This window comes from Taeniopygia guttata, chromosome 3 (assembly GCF_048771995.1).
Source record: "Taeniopygia guttata chromosome 3, bTaeGut7.mat, whole genome shotgun sequence".
Taxonomy (NCBI): Eukaryota; Metazoa; Chordata; class Aves; order Passeriformes; family Estrildidae; genus Taeniopygia; species Taeniopygia guttata.
In genome coordinates, this window is record NC_133027.1 from 46,422,740 (window position 1) to 46,443,918 (window position 21,179).

The following is a 21,179-nucleotide window of genomic DNA, read 5'->3' on the forward strand; positions in this document are numbered from 1 at the left end:
GGAATAAACACCAAGTACTGAGCCAGTTCAGCCCACACAGAGCAGAGGGGCACCTTCAGCTGGTCCAGGCCTCAGAGCAGATGATTCCCCAAGAGCTGCTTGCCAAATGCAATTGTTTACTTTGCCACATTTTCCCCACATAGGTAAAGGCTGTTATAAATATGCAATACTTAGTAGTGGTTGCACTCACTATTGCACTTTTTTTCTCTTTAGCTGAGGTTTCTATTTGCACAAGTTTCACTGTATGAGAAGCAATTTTATTAATCAGTTACTGTTTCCTGAACTTTCCCCTAAGATTAAAAAGCAACTTCAGAGAGCTGGAAACAATGAGTGCAGGCCTAAGTGGCAACTGCCAAACTCTTTAGACTCTGACAGTCTCCTTAAATCCCAAAGACAGATGCCTTCATTTCTCAAGTCTTACTTGGATAAAATAAGATCAAAGGGCATCTCTTACAAATAGTCTTTTCACTTTTCCCCCCTCAGTATAGCTTTTTCCTGCTATGCGTCCCAACACATACAAGCAATGTATGTCAGCCTGTCAGCCAAGCAATGCCACTTGTAGGATGGAATTTACCAAAATCTCTTTTTAAAACTTCAGCAGAGCTTCTTATTTTGGCTATTTACACTCAAAAAACATCCTACAGCCAAACAACAGCAGGCAAAAAGAGAGATAATTTAAATTGTAAACAGGATTTAATTTAGCAGATGTCTGCAGTTTGCCAGATCAAGCCCTCCAAGATAAATACCTTGAAGTTTAATTCTTGAACAACTGTTTTTCAGTTTTTCCTTTTCCCAGAACAGTTAGAGGAAGGAAAAAACCTCCAAACCCAGATTTAAGAACCTGAGATCAGCAGACTGCTGATGTATTTTGCTTCACAATCTAAAATACATCACAATCAATACACTTCTGTTTATTAAAGCATACAGAGGTCAGACTTACAGTTGCACAGCACGTAACAGGTTATATTACTCAACCATCCAAACCCTCGATGCAAAGTGACTTAAGAGGTTTTTTAATAATTAAATGAGTTGCTTTGTTTTCCACCAGGAGAGGGATCATCCCCCTAATATCATGGCACCAGCCTAGTACACGAGAAGCTTAGGGTCAAGGCTCTGTTGTGACAGAGACGTAACAAAGGATTTGTGAAGATGAGCCTGTTTCCCATCTGCAAAATGGGGGTTTCTTCCAGAGGGTGCTGAGAACAGAAGCAGCTTGCCATGAGGTGCATGCTTAACACAGTCATGAGAGCTGTTAGAAGCCTTTTGAAAACTTGTTCTTCAGCTACAAGCTATGGCAGACCTTTCAAAAACTATTTTTATCTCTTTTTCAGAAGCAGCATTTAATCAAGTTCTCCTAGTACTTCAGAAATAGCTGTGTGCTTCCAGCATCCCAGCATTTCAGATACTTGATAACACAGTAACAATTCTCCAAACAGTCCTAGTGAATCTCTCCTTTGTCCTGAACGCATGTCTGTGCTTCATTATATCATTCATTAAACCTCCATCTTCCAAATACACTCAACTCAGGGAGCAACACTCTCCCTCTCAAAGGCAAGACTTGCATCCTGACCAGACACACCACTACCTCTCTCTCCTGCACTTTTCTCTTAAAGCACCATCTCACTTGAAGCACTTAGTGAAGAAGCTGTGTCTAGGACAAGCAGCAGCTGGAAAAAAGCCTGTATTCCTTTTGGTAATTCCAAAAGTATAAGCAACTTTCATGCAATTCCAGACCACAGAATTGCACACCAAAGTGACCTACTTAGTGACATATTCTCTGCATCAAACTTCTCCTGGCTCCTTTCCTCCTGTTTGTCAACTTCACCACACCACTTTCATTCAGTCTAGAAGCGCTGCAGCTGAAAACAGCTCAAAGCTCAGCAGAAAGCCAACCACAACTGAGGCTTTAGGTGCAAATAAATAATAACAATAACAATAATAACAATAATGATGATGGTGATGCATCAGACGCACTCCATCTTCAAAGCCAGAACATAAAACTAAGGTGGCTGCAAAGCTGAGCACCAAGGGTGGAACACCTAGAAGCTCAAGCTAATGGAAGGAAGTGGGCCTTGCTGGATGGCAATCCACTTCACTGCTCACCTTCCAGACATACCTTGACAGAAAAGCAAGACTTTAGCCACATAAATTCTGTATTGCTGTGTTGACAGAGACAACCTCAAAAAACACAGAAAAGCCTCCTCTTCCCCCTTCTGTAATGTAACTTGTATTTCTGTATAGCCACTCTTATTATTTCTATGGGAACTATGCTCATCAGGTACCCATCATTTCTCAATTTACCCATCCCTCACCACTGCCATATCAGCCCAGCATCACATCTCATGCATTTAGGTAATGCAAGATTCCTGTGAGGTAGGACAAGCACATTATCTCCCATCAAGGAGAAAAAAAATCCCTCAGAAATGAAAAAGCTACACATCTTAGAGAAGTTGCTACAGAGCTGCGATCTCTGAAGTCACAGGCTAATGCCCTATCAGACTGTGTGCCTGTTCAGAGACTTCTCAGCCAGGAAATGCTTTATGCAAATTTACACCAAGAAAAAGCACTGCAGAGCTGAGACAGAAAAGTTAATGAGACAACTCTGCAAGCTTAATTATATACTTCCCAGTCACCACTTACTCTCACCAGTCTGGCTCAATTAGCACATCCAACACCACAAGGACAACCAGACCAAAAGCCTGTACTGCCTGCACATATGTGCTCAGGGAAGACCACTCTAAAGCCTCAAACATGTAAATTCACACAATGTAGAGCTTTTCTGTATCTTACAGAAAAGCCCAATCCAGCCCAATTGATCTGATCCAGCCCAATATTTAGGTAGCTTTTTTAAGCCTCCTGACAGGAACATCATTCCTGTCAAATTTATGTAAAAGCCTGACATAAAAAATTGAACTGCAGAGGTGTGGAAGAGGTTTGTAAACACTTACAGTACAACACACATAACCTCTGCTAGTAATAGAACACCAACTGCTTTCGTTCTGAATCTCTTAAAAAAAAAAAAAGTCCCAGTCTAAGCAGACACACAGTATCTGAAATTTCACCTAGAAACACTGAAAACAGAACTAAGCTACAAACCAGGTCACAGAGCCTCTGGAACAGGAATATCTATCTAACCTAAGCTACAGTTTTTCCTCTGTTGTATGCCTAAAATGCTTTTTCAGATCCTTGTTGGTCCCTCACTACTGGCTCCTTGCAGCTAGACCTCTTCCCCTTATCCCCGTATCCCAAAACCTCTCCCAAAACTCCATGGTACTTTTGTCCAATGAATTTGGGGACTGTTACCAAACTGCTAATTTTCAGTCATTCAGGACTGATGAGCTATGATCCACAATGCTCACTCAGACTACTTCCCTGGTGTTAGCACAGTGAGTCATTTTGCTCCCCTCCAGTACAGTCAGTACCACTATTAAGTCTACCAGATTTGTATCTACCAGAAAGACTTATTTACATACTTAACTTACGCCGTCTCTAAATGGCAAAGGGAACATTTTATCATAGACAAGCCGCAGGCAAAGTAAAATTATAATTATCAATTTACTTCACTAAACTACATTAGAGTTAACATCTTTATCTGAATCATCTATGTCCTGATTAAGCACTAAGTGCTGCTAGATTCAAACAAAATTATATGAAAATCACACCCCATAATACAATATAAAACAATCTAATGTAATGAACCAGAGAAGGGAAATGAGATTGAGGTGAATTTTTTGGAGGTAATATTTTTTCTAGATAACCAGTCATCATTTTACATAATCTAAGTGCTTTCCTATCCAAGCTTAGGGTTAAGAAAGGCACAATGAGCTGTGAGTTAAAAACTCTTCAACACAATCTCCCGGTAGAATTAACTCCTTCAGCATGCCTGTGCTGAAAATTCACATTAGTATAATATGACGAGCATTTGAAGCATGGGCATTAAAAATACACATTTAGGGCTTTATAAGCTTATAGGATGAAATGCCCTTAAGCATATAAGTGCCCAAGAAGGCTGTGAAGCATTTCCAAGGGAGACTTGGCACTTACCAGTCTAAGAGGCTTCATGCTGCTCCTGCTGCTGTGCTTACTGTGAACTGTCTGGTTCCTACTTCCTTTTTAAAGGCCACTGACAGCAAAACCTCACTGGTGGTGACACTGAGGCTACAAGTGAAGTTTCCTTGTTTAGCACCTTAACAACAAGGACTGGCACAACTGGCCCCACAGGACAAGCTCTCTCCAAACTGATACATACTCAGCTTAAAAACTGTATTTTCAGTTCTGCTAAATGCAGTAGCTACTGTAGTTTCCATACTGGTCAGAAAACTTTTGGGAAGGAGGTAATGAAGAACAAAGAGTGGTGATTAAATATATTTCTTTTCCTACACACAGAGAAATCCTACATATTTTCTAAATGTGGGGCTATGCAGAGATGGTAATTTTTCCTATTTTATTTGTCTACTTAATCCTGAAGTAGCTGCAATTGTTGTGGCTTTCCCAAACAAACCATGATTCACATTAAAATTATCCTAGAAATGCTCATGTACTTTAAATTTTGGTTCCGTTCGCTGGGTGTTTCAGACTGTCATTCAGCTGAAACAACAGACATGTCTCTACTTGTGCGGATTTAAAGAACTGGGAACAAGCACTCCCCCTCTGTTACAAAGTGCTTTGTTACACAGACCTAGCACTCTTCACTGGAATTAGAGCATGGAAAATGCTGAACTGTTCCTCTTTCATATACAGTGTGTTATTCTTACACGAATTTAAAGACGTAAATGGCTTAAATTTTATTATAATTTCTCTGAATGTCTCAAAGTCCTTTGAAATATCCGATTTTAAAAACATACCCATTTAGTTTATGGGGTATCAATGACTTGATTCAAGACAGAAATCAAGGCAAGGGAGAGTGTGCCCAAGATCACACACCTTGCTCACCTTGCAGGAATAAAAGCAAAACCCAGACTCCTGTGTCTCCATCTCTAGCACCTCTTTGGTAATTTCCTAGGACTGAGCAGTTCATGCAGGTTCAGCTGCAGTAGTCTCAAGGTGCGTGCCTGTGTGCTACCTACTCTTACTCAGCATCAACAGCTCTTCCTGAAGCACTTGTGCGACACAACTGCCTAGAGTCCACAACCCAATTTTCTTTTGATATGAGCTCATTGAAACTGAGGCTGAGTTTCAATGATTAGTGCCTAGCTTTGTTATATGGCACTTCTGTAATGAAACAAGAAAGCATTAAAGGGCAAAGGATTTCGAATGAATGCCTGCAATTGCCCTGCTGTAAACACTATTTACATACCAATAAATTGGTGACACAGAAGGAAACAGTCTAAATGTGACAGTAACCGTTTGCATTACATAGACTGCACTGCTGGATTACGTCAAAGCAAAGCCTAATATTCATATATATATGTATCCATGAAGTACTGGGTTACTCTAAATCAGAAAAATACAAAACAGGCTCTGCCGCAACCTACACCTGTTCTAAGGATTTAATACTTTCCTTTAAAAGGCGGATCTTAAGTTGGTGACACTAAGAAATTTACAAGAGAGATACAAATCAGCAGGTTTATTCCTGCCCAAAATAATGCTCTTGACTTGCATTTGTTTATAATTACAGCCTGCTCTTCTCCATGAGAAACACAGGACCAGCCTTACTGTTTCAAAAGGATAATCCAAATCTATGCAAGAACGATGTAAACGACTGGCAATTCCGAGGCACAAACCACCTGGGCGAGCCCGAGAACTCTGCAGAAGCACCCGGTTACCTCACACACCAGCGGAACACAGCCCTCCTGTCTCCGCAGGCAGCACTGCTTATCCCGCGGCTGAAGGGGACCTGCGAACCCCGGAACGACACCCTCCCGCAGGGAAACGCCGCTGCTGCCTCCTCAGCCCCGCGGATGATCCGCAGGGGCTGCCCGGGTCCCCGCTCCCCCTTCCAGCAGGGATTTCTCTGGGTGATGCGCCCGGGGAGAGAGACCCCCGCCGGCGGGGACAGGGCCGGGGCACCCCGCGAGTACCTGGTGCTGCCGGCCCGGCCTCGCCACCATCCGGCCGGCGCTGCGGGCTGCGGCCGGGCTCGCCGCTCTCGCAGCCGCGCTGGGCTCTGCCCAGGGGCGGTCCCAGCCCCGTCCCGCCCGCTGCAGGGGCGGAGCAGCGGCCGGGGCGCTGCCCCGCCGGGACCGGCGCTCGCCGCGACCCCGCGGCTGCTGCCTGTGCCCGGGAGTGGCACCAAATGCCCCGGGCGGGGACACAAGAGGCAGCCCCCGTCAGCCCACCCCGGCCCGGCAGGACAGCCTCGAGCCCCGGACCCCTCGGCTCCGTTCCGCTCTTCTCCCCGAAAGAGAGGCGCTCCTTAGACGATGCTTTCCGCCCCCCCTCTCCTGTTCCTTATGCAAGAGTTTCTACCTTCTCTTTAAGCAACAAAATAATTACGGCTTTTAAACCGAGAAATCGCAGGAGGTTCAAATTTTGCAGATATTTGTGTGACTAAGTGCGCTGCTGCTGCAGAAATCTGGCCTCCTGCCTATTCCCAAGATCATAACAGTCCTGGGCAAACATATGTTTTGCAATCGTATCAGCAAAACACTCAGCCTTTGTTTGCAGCAGGCTGTGCTGCGCCTGCCGACCCCCCAGGACTGCAAACTCTGCCAGATGCCTCGCATCTCCCACCTCTTTTGGTCTGGGATTTTCTGTCATCAGTTATTTCAAAAGAAACAAGCCCCTGAGCTGACCCAGGTGATTTTTACTTCTTTTATCTTTCACAACATTATAAGATCTATAAAGCTATATTCTGTTAGATAGTTTTATTTCAAATAATTTGAATTAAAATAAAATATGGTAGACCCCAAGAGGAGATCTACTGTTGCAGTTTTCACAGGAGAAGGGCCAGAACAGCTCTGAACCCCTGAACACACTCACCTGGGGGAGGAAGGCTTCTGCCTACAATTCAGGCTGTGTGGTTTTGAGCTGTACCAAGTTATCTTAACAACCGAGCAGGGAAATTCCATGACACTGAACTTTACACTTCTGTTAAATGTAAAACTGAACACTGCAAAATTGCACACAAACTGTCCCTGTTCTCAAACCTAGCAGCTAAATGCAGAAAACACTGAGGACAGTGCTCTCAGGTGAACATGGCAACATGACACAAGGCAGCACTTCTGCACATCTCTAATTCTTGAGCCTTAAAAGGCTTTCTTTCCTGTCCTGATTTCAAACACCACCATGCCTCTGGTTCATGCAATTAATGCTGGAAAACCAAGGGATACTCCACTGCTGAAGGCTTAGCAGCAGTTACAAGATTAAATTACACAGAGATGTCCAAGTACCACAGTTCCGTCCTTATCTGGGGCCTTGGACTGAAAATGCTAAGTTTCTCCAGAAGAAACTGAGTGTCCTTACCTACTTGCACTTTATAAAATGCTCAACAGAAGCATGGAGAAAGAATAATGCAATACTGGCAGAGAAGATTGCATTTTGTGAGCTAATAAAATAAACGAATGAAGAACAGTGTTTAATTCCCACTGCTTACTTCCTTACTTCAGGCCAAGGTATAACAAAAAGGTGGCACGGGTTCCTCTTTCAGAAAAGGCAGAGAACTCGCTAGCACTCAGGAAAACGATTGAAAGGGAGAGAAATTACCTGAAAGCTGAAACACAAGAAGATGCCTCACCATAAGAAGCCTCCCTGGATGACAGACAAATGGTCATGCCCTAGAATGAATTTGTTAATACCCTTGGAAGAAGGGGTGGGGGAGGAGGAGAACTCCCTCACTTCCAAAGTGGTTTTGTCCCCCTGTGGTCATTTGTACTTGCCTGGGTATTTGTGAGGAAGACTGTTTATATTAACAGTTGTTCCCACACAAAGAACCTTGGCAGATACAGATTCTTTTCTGGCATCGTCCAAGGGAAACTCTCTCTCTTTAAACAACCAGCTCAACAACAGAAGGTAGGAAATTGTATCGTGTTCTTCGCTTTCTCTGTCAGGAGAGATGGAGGCAGTGACAGCATGTCAGAAAAACTGTGTACAAAGGGGAAGAGGAAGTTGCACAGCCACAGCAAACAAGTAATAATGGACTTAAAAGCTCTCCCATATGGCCAGAGTACACAAGCCCTGCTCAGACCCCAGGTATGCCTCTGCCTTAGCAGAATCCCATCACCCAGCTTGCTGCAAGCCTTTTCTCCACTCCAGCCCTCACAAAAGTATATCCAAAGTTCAATTCCTTCAAACTAAAGAGCCCACACAAACCTGAGCCCCCTGCTCAACTATAAATCAGTACACAATTGCAGACTTAAATGATTCCTATTGGTGAGCTAGTATGACCAGTTACATGAACAATTTCATAACAGAATATGGAACAGAGCTCACTTGGATACTGATGAGTGCAAACCACAGTGCAGCTGGGGAACACGGGGACAGATCCATGGTTTGGTTTGCATAACTGGAGCGTTCCCCTGGGGAAATACAACAGTATATTTGACCATGTATCGATGAAAGCAAACAGATCTAGTGAAATGCTCCTATGGGAAAACACAACAGATGTTTAGCATGAAAATATCGATAGATACTGAGTTCCTTTCACCCAGAAAGAGTACATGAGATATACTCAAAGCAAACACCACCTACAGCATGGAAGCACACTCCTTCATAGCAAGCCTATCCATAGAGGTTGGCAATTAACATCTGTGCACTCTAAGTTATCAAAGATGCAATTTTTCCTTATTGCTACATTTAAAGAAAAGCCCTGAGGAAGCTAAAATGAGACCAACCAGCTACAGTGTGCAAAGCCTAATCCTGCAATCAAAAATGTCTGCACTTTGATGCTTTAAGTTGAAACAGTTCTGTTTCAGCCCAGTAGGTCAACTTTTTGAGTCAAGTTCAGCACAAACATATGACTCCAAAGAACTGGCAAACCTAGATCTTAAATTCTTTCCATAGAAAAGCCATCCAGGCAGGAGCACTTGAAATGCCAGTTAGTGCAATGTCCTGGATATCAAATTAGTATCTTGGAGGATGATCAGATGATTCTTTCCCAGGAACATTTACAAGTAAAACCAGGTTATTCTTTGGGGCCCAGAGCTGATTTGTGTTAGTTTTATCTCCACCTAATATGGTGCCTTAATGAAGTCACCAGGTGTTTCAGCAATGACTAAGCAGCCCCACACTGGCCACTATGAACATTTCCCTTTGGATTCCTCTCATTCTTTGCTGTCCACAGCCACTACCCTTTTCATAACAAATTTCGTATGTGTCTATTAATCTCTTCTATCCCTTGATTATACATTTGTTATTTCTCAAATAGCAAAAATCTTTGTCATGATAACAATATGGTAAAGGAATCAAACCATTCATTACCATGATGAAAGAATTTAAATTAAATAGAAGAACATACCATTTTAGCATGCAAGTAAAAAAAAAAAAAAAAGGCCAGTATTTGAAAGCAGTCCTCTTGATTTAACCTTAATCTGATTTAAAAAAAATCATTCTATTATTAGAATTGATACACAGTTCTAGGGAAGAGAATAAACTGTATTCTTTGTACAATCTAAATTCTTGCTGTATTTGTCAAAAAGGATCAACCCTTTAGGAATGTCACTACACCTGATACTTTTATTATAATAATAACAACAAAACCAAGTTGTTTATTAGAATGGAGCGCTGACAAGTGGCCACATCAGGAGATAAGTTTAGCCTAATACACAGAATCTTTCCTTTTGTAGTCTTTAGTATTGTAAGGTTGGCTAAGACCAAACATTTTACCCTATTCATACATTCGATTTTTTGTCTTTTCTTCAAACCTTATCTGCCCACAAAATGCTGTTTTTCTATTTCTAGACCCTGCTTAAAGGCTGCTTTCTTAATGGCCACATCTTCAGCATTAATAGGCAAACGACTTGCAAGTGATCATGATGGTTTGTGAGCAATTATAAATCAGGTCATTCATTCCTAGACCACTGTATTTCTCACCAAAGACACCATCTTTTCTCTCAGAGCTGCAAGAGGCTGTGGGACTCCTTTATTTCACCGGAGCTGTTATCACTATTGATTGACTTGAACTCACCAATCTGCAAGATCTTCAGTGGTTTAATTTGTTTCCTGAACTATTTAGTTCATCACTTAGGACTCCTACTGCCCCCAAAGAGTCCTTCTGGTAATTTCTACCTTTAAGATATCTACAGCTCACTCCCACCTCTAAACCACAAGTTGTTTTGTTTTTAATGTCAGCACGGCTTATCCAAATTTAACATTCTGTTCTGCAGTTATTACGTAGCAGAAGTACTAAGTTTAATTTAGGGAGCTATAAGAAGTTTAGATCTTGAGATTATTCATGCTTTGGCAAGGACACAAAAACAAAAGTATGGTTTCTAAGACTCCTGTAAATAGGTAGATTAAAGATGCATATCTAAAGCTTAGAAGATTGAAAGAGTGCCTTACCAGGTTATCCTTCCCCTTTCTTATGAGGGTACACAGCTCTTCCTAGGCTGATAGGGAGTAGCTGACCTATCAAAGTTGTTTGTCTGGCTGGCTGTGGGTTCTGCTGCTTCTGTTCTGAGGTGGCTCCAGACTCACACACCCCGTAAGAATACGCAAGTTAACAAGTGCCCCCAGATCCAGCTCTCCCAAAATCAGAGTCTGTGTCAGCTAGTTTCAAAGCTGACCTTGGTATCTCACAGGTAACTTCTGAAGTACAAGGTGTATAGAGAGGCGATTGGGCTGTCCAGCTGCAGATTGTCACCACTCCCTGGGGAATGGAACGTCTGCAGGCTGCCAGTCACTCTGCAGTCGTCTCTCAGTACTAAATAAGCATTAAGGTTAAACAAAACTTAACCTTAATAAAAGAGTGTATTTGGATTTCAGACAAGAAAAATAAAACTTAGCGCACAGCTGTCTAGAACTGGTTTGGCATAAATAGGTCACCTCTCTTTCCTTTAGTAGCAAACTGCTGGGTTCACACCAATGCCAAACATATTTCACAGCTCCTTGAAGCTGGGATACATTCTACCATCTTATACTGATGTCCCTTTTCCCCTAGATGAATACTGAAAAGGGATGAATATGATGTGTCCACTGAGTGAAAATTCACCCTTAGGAACTTCCTGCAGCTCCTCATCCTCATGACTGATTCAGTGAGACAATTCAATACCTTACTTGCTATGCTGCCTGGAATGCTGTCTGACCCTGCATCACCACTCTCATGTAAAGCTGCTCTTGGAAGGCCTGTCCTGCAGGGATAGAAGTGTCCCTATCACTCACTGAGAAATCAACTGCCAACAAACCTTTTACACAAAGCAAACATATGTCTTCAAAGCAAGGGAAGGTCAGCTGAATCATCTCTGAATTTAAGGCTTCTGGTTTTTGTTTTTGTTTTGTTTTTTTTTTTTTAAATCGCATTTAACCTCAGAAATAGTCTTTAAATGAAAATAGAAGAAAAATCCAGCAAAATATATCTCATTACTAGCTTCCGACAGAAATAAGACACAACAGCAAGCACATGGGAAGAAAGACAAGGCCTTTAGGAGTACTGGAGTGTTACACTTGGCTTACTGGAACTGGCTGAGACCATGACAGCAAGTGACCCAGAGCTGCAGTGTTGTGAGCTTACAGCCAGTGTACAGGAAATGCTGTGCAAGTGTCCTATAAAGAAGCTGTATCTAAAACCTGCTCTCATATTCTGGAACATACAGGCATGCAACCTAGAAGTGCATCTTACTAGAAGCTTTTTGCCATTTTTACTCCTAGGGGCTCAAGTGCGTTTCTTGAAAATTGCTTAATGCTCTGACCTGAGGCTCATGCCTGACTTTATTCTGCTGGTACAACATACAAAAAGCTTACTTTTGCAGACCCTTCACTAAGAAACAAACAAGAAATTTATAAAATGCTTTGTTAAGAAGTCAAGTCAACACTTAATCTCATATATATTCATGCTGTATTCAAAAACGAAGATATTTTTGTGTGTTTTCTTTTTGTGTGTGTTTTGTTGTTTTTTGGGTTTTTTTAAAATAAATTCAATGTTTTCCCCACAAAACCACACGTAACAAGAATGGAACATGACAAAATGTCGTGCCATTTAGTGTACCTCAAGACTCAGCTATTTATCTGTAGCTTGATTTTATAATGAGATAAATGAAGTTAAATAGTACTAAACTAATAATGTCAATTACTGATAGAGATTCAGGAACCCTTCTGTCAGTAACTGCACTTTGGGGAACTGTTTTGTGGCTTCTTGCATTTGCCACTTTCAGGCACATGCTCAGACTGCCTAACAGCAGCAGACAGGAAGACAAAAAGAAAAATCAGTTCTTTTATTTTTGGTTTTCACAGTCTAGCTGTGTCCCACAGAATGTAAATACTTTTTTTTTTTTAATTTTTTTTTTTTTTTTAGTCTGGGAATTCTGGAAAAACATCACAGTGTTTTATTAGGGAAAAAAATTCAAATAACCATAAAGCTATATTCCCCTTGCACTGTCTGTAATGACCTATCTTGTCAGGAGGGTTGCAAACTCCTCTACTGAATCTCTCCCCTTATTTACTTAATATATGGAGCCAAGTACAACACTATCATATAAGATTTATCAACTCCTTTAGAAAAGTATCTTGGCAAAAAGTTAAGTACAAAAGTAAACAACATCATCATGGAAAAGCAACCCATATCGTTGATTTAATGCTAGCCATTAAGAAAACAGATCATTCTCTAGGTACTATTCAACAACTGATTGTTATAAGTTAAGGAGATAACACCAGATCTGTCATTTTCATATCAGATCTGTTTCTTTTTGCTTTTGTACTCAGAGACAAACCCATTAAGACCTCTGCATGAAGAAAAACATAAAAAATACTCATATGAATCATGCATTTCCTGTCATTTTTGGCAATTTTTACTGGTGTTTTGTTTAAATTCAGACAGCACTGTGATCTTCATTATTCCCATTTTCAGAAGACATGGCTGAGATTTTTGAAACAAATAAATTTTTGGCCTTTGCTTTCTAAATCAGAACAACTGAGAAAAGCACTGCTTTCCTGCTGATACAAACCCTGAAAGATCTGGCCTGTCTCCTACTCAGGAATCGATACCATTTGCTACAGTGGGTCTTACTGTGTTGCCACTTTCAGCAATATGTTATTTTTTCCTCTTACAGTGAGTTGAGAGGTCAGTGCCACTCGCTGGGGGCACACAGCAGGGAGCAGAAGCCTCCCAGCCCATAGGAGCCACCCCTGCCCTGTGACCAGCGCCAGCCAACACCGCTCTGATGAGCCCTAGCAAGCTGCAGTGCCTCTGCCAACTCGTGCTTCAAGGACAAGGAACACGTGTCCCTGTTTAACACAGCACAACTTCGGCATCCTTCTAAATCCTGGATAACTTCAGAGCTTGGAGAGCTCCCTCAAGGCCCCTGGGACAAACTGACCTGGGACCAAGCTCCTGTGGGACTATCACCCTCCCACTGCCACCACCACCTTGGCACTTTTCCACTGGCCACAAAAGCTTTGGGTCCCCACAGGACAACTGCAAAGTCACAGGAGATTTCTGCAACTGAGCTGCTCGGGACCTGAATAAACCCATATACTCTTCTGGACTTTGTAACATTGCTGTCTGCAATACTGTCATCTAAAACATGCAACTGTTAATACCTTCCCCCATGTACCTTCCCAAACGCATATTTTGTAGGGCAACTAAGCTGAAACAGGCTTGAAACCAATTCTAGCACTTTCTGCTCATATACTGTTATGATTTTTATTTTTTTTTTTAAGTTAACCACAGTACTGGAACTTATCCTTAAATCCACTGTTTGTTATAATCATAATTTTAAATCAACCACTTGGTGTTGTGAGAGATGAAAGGCCACCTACCACTGCCTACCTGCCTACTTTCTATACAGCACTTTAAACCCATCATAGATTCTGTCAGTCTTGGGAAAGGCCAGCAGTGACTTTGTAGCCCCTCAGATTAACACATGCTGAAACCACACACAAAATACATATCAGCAGATGTGCTGTAGGAGACACAATGCTCTCAGATTTCTTTATCAAAAGAAGGATCTTGTAATCAAGTATCTTGCAATCAAGCTACAATTGAAGCCTGATTAACAGCAATTTTCAAATGTAAAATAAGTAAATAAAGTACAAGTAAGTAAATGAAAATGCACACATACCATACAAAACATACACCATTTTACTAAGAAAGGATTAAAATAGGAGCTGATAAACCTGGATATGAAGCTGTACGCATGTAAATACCTTCTCATTTTGTCAGTGAACCTACAAATCCACGACTGACCCTCTGCTCCTCACCAGCATGACAACAGCCCTCTGGACACTCAGCAGGGATTCCGAATCAGCAAAACAGAACAGAAAACTTGGGCAGAACTGGACCACATTTCCCCCACTGATGAATGATCACTGAAGCCTGTAAACTAAAATGTTAGCAAAACACTCTGGTTCATTTTCTAACTTGCCTTTATTACTAACAACAGCAGAGATGATGACTTTATCAGGGTGTGTTTTTCATCTTCCTGAGATGTCCTTCTCTTGAGAAAGACTACCAGAAAAATAATTCATTCTATTATTTTTCTAAATGTAAATTTCATTCAAGTAAGAAATTATAACTTAATGTGAAATGCGACTTGAAAGAAATCATATGTCCCATCACACTCCTCTGAAGCTGGTAGGGTGAGACTAAACCAAATTTGGATTGCAGCAAACAAAGGCCAGAGGCCAACTCTTTAGACCTACAGCAAATAAGGAGTTATTTGGCAAAGCATAGGTCTGGAGATGTCAAGGATCAATGCACAATAACTAAAACATACAAGACTGAGACAAGTTCCAGAGAAATCATTGTGGTGAGTCTAGACCAGAGGTTCACAGAGAAGCCAGAGTCAGGATTGTCATTAGGATTTGAACCACCACTGACTGGCAGGGCAGAATTCAGGCTTTGGGCTAAGGAATGAGAGATAACTCCTTTGCATCATCTCTCTAGATTTAAACTTAAGCCTAGTGAGAGTCATTTTGCTAAGGCAAGGTGTTTGCATGTCCACAGCCAGCAGCTGAAGTGTAGAACTTGTACTAACCAGGATCCAGAAACGGAGGTTTAAATGTGGCAAATGAGAGAGCTCCCCGAGTCCCCTCTTGTAACAACAAGAGGCTGATTCTATGTTCTGAAAGAATAAAAAACTAAAACCCTGTGTACCTGAATTCACACTGCAATATCATCTATATTCTTTCTTCCATGTACAAGGGCCACATTTTCTACAATGGATTCTTCCTCAGGGCTATAGAACAATAATGCAGCATTACACACACAGGCAGGCACTTTCTTAATAGCTGTCCTGCTCTAATTATTTTGTTGAAATATAATCATTGCTGGGAGGGAATGTTTTAAACTGGAGTCACTTGAGACTTCAGGTTGTTTCTGGCAACACATTGCCCTGGCTGAGGGAAATGGTCTTGTACAAGCAACCAAAATTAATTGTCTGACCACGCCTAAGCTGACCTGAACAGGAAAGAACGATAACCCCCATATATGCTTGTACAGCAAGTATGTTAGGAGTGAGGGACTTTGCCCAGTTTCACATGATACAGCAACTGGACAAATTCTCCTAACGGCTCTGAACCTCAAACACAGGCTGCTCTGAAAGCAGAGGGAAGAAGAAGTTAGCTGGGAAGCTGCTTTGCAGGGATAAACTCCATAAAAGAAATGACAGGATAGGGTTAGAATGTTTCTGCATGTCAATGTGGGCACAGCCCACGTGGGCAGCATAGATGATGTTAAATCAACAAATTTTAAAAAACCATGAAATGTAACTGCAGTGTATTTGGAACCATTTTAGTTCACTGGGTACTGCCAGCGACTTCCTAAGTATAATTTTTGTAACAGCTCTGAACCTGCTCCAAAAATATCAGACACCTGTGTGTATGCATGCAGCCATCATTTTACAGACTATAACCAGCTACCAGAAGCCCCAGATGACCAAATTCCTTTTTTTCCTTGTCTATGCCATCTTCCAGGAGGGAAGGGGATGGCAGGGGTGGAAGGGACAGGAATGTGTGTGGGTAATGGGCAGCCCTATTTATGAAGTCCTAAAAACAGACTAGCTCTCTGCATGGGTACTCACTGATGAAAAAAACCAACCCACAACTGCCTGCTTTGCCTCATAACAAGACAGACGTTCACATAAAACAAAGCACACATTTAGATTTTTGGCTCAATATCCTTGTCTCTGAATTGTTGCTCTGCATATCAATAAATGATCCTTTGTTTTGAAAAAGCCTTACCAGCCACAAGTTTCCCAAGAGAGGGACATCCTCAGGCACTGACAGGCCTGCCTGCTAATAAGTAACCAGCACGTATGGGATTGATGGCACAAATCCAGGTCTGAGTATAGAGGAATCACAAGAATACTGGCCAAGAGAGAGTTTAAGTTAAAAAGGTATCCGGATACAAGAATGACAGAAAAGTACTGGACACAACTACCCTACAAAACTTGCTATGCTCCCTTGCATGCCAGCTTGTTGACATTTATGTAGCTATTAAAATCGAAAGAACAACCACAAACAAGTCACTATGCAAAACTTTTTTTCTAAAAGTACAATGCTAAGGAACATTGGACACAATGGTATCCAAGCCAGTCTTAAAGCAATCGGCCTCACATTGAGAGTTACTGGCTAACAATTCTCAGTCAACAGTAGCTAAAAACATTAAATCCCAAGCACCTAGAGCATGGGAACGACTGCAGTCTATTTAAAAGTCAGGAATATCAAAAAGCTGCAGTAGAAACAGAAGACTGGACTTGGCAAGTAAATGCCTTTTCCACTCCTTTTTAGACAAACTTCCTTGATGGAAGTTGTCCATTTTAAAGGAATTGAATTTTGCATTTGAGTATCCTATTAAATTCTTAACTAAATATGGTTACAACTTTTTTATAAAATACAAGAATATAGTAACTTGTTTTGGTTTTTTTTCATGAAGTTTGTTGACAGACTGGATCAACAGCACTTACATTAGTTTTCAAACAGTAAATAAAGCCTCTAAAAGCAATTTTATTTCATGTTTTCTCTGTTAACTAGCAAAGTATCAACTAAATGTCATTGGCATTTATCCTGCTATTTTGGTCACTATCAGATTTGAAGGAATACAGCTGTACCCATTTTCCCCATATATTTTATACCAGTGTCTCCCTAAATGTTTTCTTCCTCTCACCATATAAAACTTCCACCAACTGTTGGAGAAGCTCCCCAGCTGCGTTCAACTTAATATGAACTTCCTCATCAGACTGTCTACAACCTTTAGCCCATGTTCCCAGTAGTCTCAGGGGGCAAAGGGAGTGGGCAGTTGCTCAGAAAACTTGTAACTAACTGTACATTGTGAAAGGAACATGAAGGCAACTACAGTCAACAAATTAGATTTGAAGATTTTAAGTAAAGTGCCTGAAAAGACAGCACATATTTTTAGTCTGGTAACAACCTCAACCATTACATAAATGTATTTGCCCATCACCCTGGAAAGCCTATGGTTCCTTTGGTAGAAGAGTGCTTGATCTCCACGGTTTGCTGCTTAAAAACAACAGTTTACATCAAGCAAAGTGTCTCATCTTAGATGCCCTTGAACCAATTTGAAAACTTATTAAAGCAGCATTGCAATTATGTGAAAAGTAGCTGGAAAAGACCCAGCAAAAAAAAAAGCTTCAAAGGTTTTCAATTAACTTCCAAGCAGTATTTCCAAGAATTGGCATGTCTGTTCCATACTGTGAAATAGTTTTCCAACTGTTTCCTTTGCCCAGTATTTTTCCAAACTGACTAGTACAGCCAAGCACTGCTAGGCAACTCAGAAGAGTGCACAGTGAAAGACATTTCAGAAGAACCCTGGGTTCATGACCTATTTTATGTAATGGAAATATGCTTAAATATTATTCTAATGTAGATATAAGAACTCTTCACATTGAGATCATATTGACCTGTGTGTGGCTCTCTTATGTGCCAGTAAGGCTTGTACATCATGTTCTTCCCTGATAGGAGGCCCCTTTAACAAAATGAGGTTCAAAGTTTACAACACAAAAGCCAGTTTTCTGCTGCTTTATTGTTTTCAGTCTCTCCTGACCCTACTTCTGCCCAAACTACCTCAGCCTTTCAATGACATGAGAACTAGAAGGAGCTAGAGCAGTGTATCAAGGTTTCAGGACAATGCCCTAAAACCAAAGCCCCCCAGTTCTCCCCCAAACTTCCATCTGCAAAACCTTTCTTTCACATTATGGAATAGTCTCATCTCTGCTCTGCTATAGGTTGCTGCTAATTAAAAAAAAAATCTAACTCATTATTACTTTGGTGATGTCTCCTTATCAAAGCCACTTGAAGATTGAAAATATCTGGTCTGCCTCAGGAAACACAAAGTCCAGGAGAATTTATCTAAATTTTAGCTTGTTATGAAGCTAAAACTTGCACAAGTTCAATAAATACAGGCTTTGTCTCAGCTATCTGTGGTTGTATTACACCACAACTTACTTCTGCCTTGGAAGAACTAGGAAGGTAGAGGTTGAAAACTCTCCATGTACACATGTAAAAGTAGAAGGAAACAGGCTGCACTCCTCCCCAGTGCCTAACAGCTGGATCCACTAATGACTAAGGACAGGGGAGAGAGCAAAGCCAGAAAAGGCAGTTTGTGGACATAGAGGATGGCAAACCAGAGGCTTAGGCATGGAGAGCAAGAATGAGCTTGATCCAGAACCAAGGACTCCTAGGAAAAGGCATCCCTGTACTTCTTGGGCTTAGGGTAGCGCACACCCCCCCGCCCCCAACCCCCATATGGGGACTCACCCAGGACAGCAGCCTTGCAAACTGCTGTGTAGTCTATCAGGAACTAGCGGAAAACATCTCTCTCAGACTAAAAGCAGCTTTTAGGGGGTGAAATTTGGTGTGATTCAACTTCATTGAAGTTTCAAATAGTGGAAGTTTAAGATAGGGCAGGGATTTAATGGAAAACATGGGTTTACCTGAGTCTGTGACCAAAATACAACTAAATCCTTCCCAATGGTCTGAGAGCTTTTCTGTATAATCTGTTCAGATGGATTCAATTTGTAGAATTGAACTTCCAAGTTTTATTAGTAAGCACAGCTGCTGGCAAACAGAAACACACAAATCTGATGTGAAAGTAAATTGGTAGCCTATCTATTCCTTCCACTGTGGCTACTGTATTTGTTTTCTCTCTTTGGACAAACACTCACCCAAATTTGGGACAATTCCAGCTAGTTACATCAGCAGTTTATACAGCAGTAGTTACGGACAAAAACTAGCCTTCATATTACTCTCTGGACTTTATTACCATTTCCTTCTAAAATCTGCAGCATTAGCCACAACCTTGTATGTTATTAAATCTATAGCATCTAAAAAAATAAATTGAGATGCTTTTTTCATCTTCAGAATAAATAAATCAGAGTTCCACAGAGCATCTAATTATCACGGAGATTTTCAGGGACATCAAATTATCATCAACTTTGCAATTAACACTACAGGCCAGTGACAAATGATGCAGGAGTACCTCATAACATAATTTAACAAAACCAGTCAAGTCCCAAAGCAAAGAGGGAATCAAAGCCTTTCAGATGGCAGGAAATAGTGGCCAGCTGGCAAGAGATTTAATGAATACAACAGCATTCAGCAGCAACTTGAAAACTGTCTGCTTTGGTACAGCTGAGTTATTAAAGAAATCTCCATTTATAAACAGTGTTGATGGGATTTAAACAGCCTGTGTAAGAAGGATTAAAAGTCAATTGAAAAGTCTGTACAGATAAGAAAGCAAAAAGAAACTGTGCCCTTGAATTCTGTACATGGTGATTAACCTTATCTCTGTCTCCTGGCAGTAAGCAGGGGTAAAACAGGCTGCCTCATGCTGGTGAGGTGGGCTTTGCATTAGGGCTATTTAATGCTTGTACAGTGCTTTGAGCTCTACTGTCCCTTCACTCTCCCCCTGTCTGTTTTTCCACACTGTGTACTAAAAATCATCTTTTGCCATCCCACCAGTTCCACTTAGCAGATACCAAAGAGACACATAAATTGTAAGAGTCTTTCCAGGCATGCTATAATGATTAGGTTTTTCCTTCCTTTATGTAATTGATGATCTTGCTATGCTCTGTTAGACTTTTATAACTGTACACTTTCAATATAAAGCAGTGTAAATATTGACAATGGAGATTGGCAAGTGGGGATTTTTTGGAGGAGGGAGATGAGAACTTGTTTTTAAGGGTTTTTTCCTCTTACCTCCAGAATATCCTGTAATATTCTGCTTTACCCAAGAATTCTTATGGCTCTTAATTTATGTATCACTTCTTAGAATAAGACAACAGAAAGGAACACAGAACTAGCTCTTTTCAGTCCTTAATCCCCCCCCATCCTTTCTCATGTTCTCATCCCACCCAAAATCCAGCCTATTCTGGTAACATAAGTTGCCTATTTCCGACGTGCCTTTTGTAAAACGGCCAAAGCCAAAGAGCATTTTAGGTGAAAATGTACAATGCCACATCTTGTCTTGGTTTCCCTTGCCTGTAACATAGCCTAACATTTGATTTGCTTCCTTTGGTCCTGTCCAGGATACAATAAGAGCTTTATGAAAAAGCTCTGTAAGAATCTGGGCCATTGATTTGAACAAGGACTGTTTAGCCATGACACAGCACCAAAGAGAGCTGCTCCACATGCCAGCTCTGGAAGCAGCATTGCCCTTTCAGCACAGGGCTCTTAACAGGAGTGCAGTGCTCGGCAGCAAAGCTGGCACCCAGGTTATCTCCTGGCACAGTCCTTCACCTCATTGTACCAGCCTGCCAGAGCTAGTTCAGGTGTGTCCAACGCTGCACCACAAAACATGATGTAAACATATTCCAATTACTTATCTGTGACATTTATCAGCCTGGTTTTTTCCAAGGCACTGCAGAAACCACTTCATAAACATAACCAGAATATTACTCGCAGAAGGGGAAAGCTATTCCACTGGGAAGTAATATTTAAGAAACAAACAAACAAGCCACAGATATTTATGAGTACATTTCCACCCCAGATTTGCATGGAGGCAATGAAAAACATCAATATACAATTGCCCTAGGAAGATTCAATGAACTTTTATTCAATCAGCTGTGTTTGCATAAACCTGTATAAAAATCCAGAGTAAGAACTATATTGTCACTCAAAACACATTTGTGACT

The 21,179-nt window shown here is 41.3% G+C and overlaps 1 protein-coding gene across 3 annotated transcripts in view; it reads right to left on the reverse strand.

The window, feature by feature from the left end:
* Positions 1–21,179, reverse strand: part of SESN1 (sestrin 1) — a 78,350-nt gene that overhangs the window by 10,829 nt on the left and 46,342 nt on the right. The window contains exon 1 of one of the 3 annotated variants that reach the window (XM_012572721.5): positions 6,021–6,164. The exons of 1 other annotated variant lie outside the window; for it this stretch is intronic. In XM_012572721.5, the coding sequence (XP_012428175.3) occupies positions 6,021–6,050 (30 nt within the window). In that variant the 5' untranslated portion in view covers positions 6,051–6,164. Of the gene's footprint in view, positions 1–4,044; positions 4,826–6,020; positions 6,165–21,179 lie in introns of those variants that run through there. One more of the 3 variants, XM_002192709.7, reaches the window with a different exon arrangement.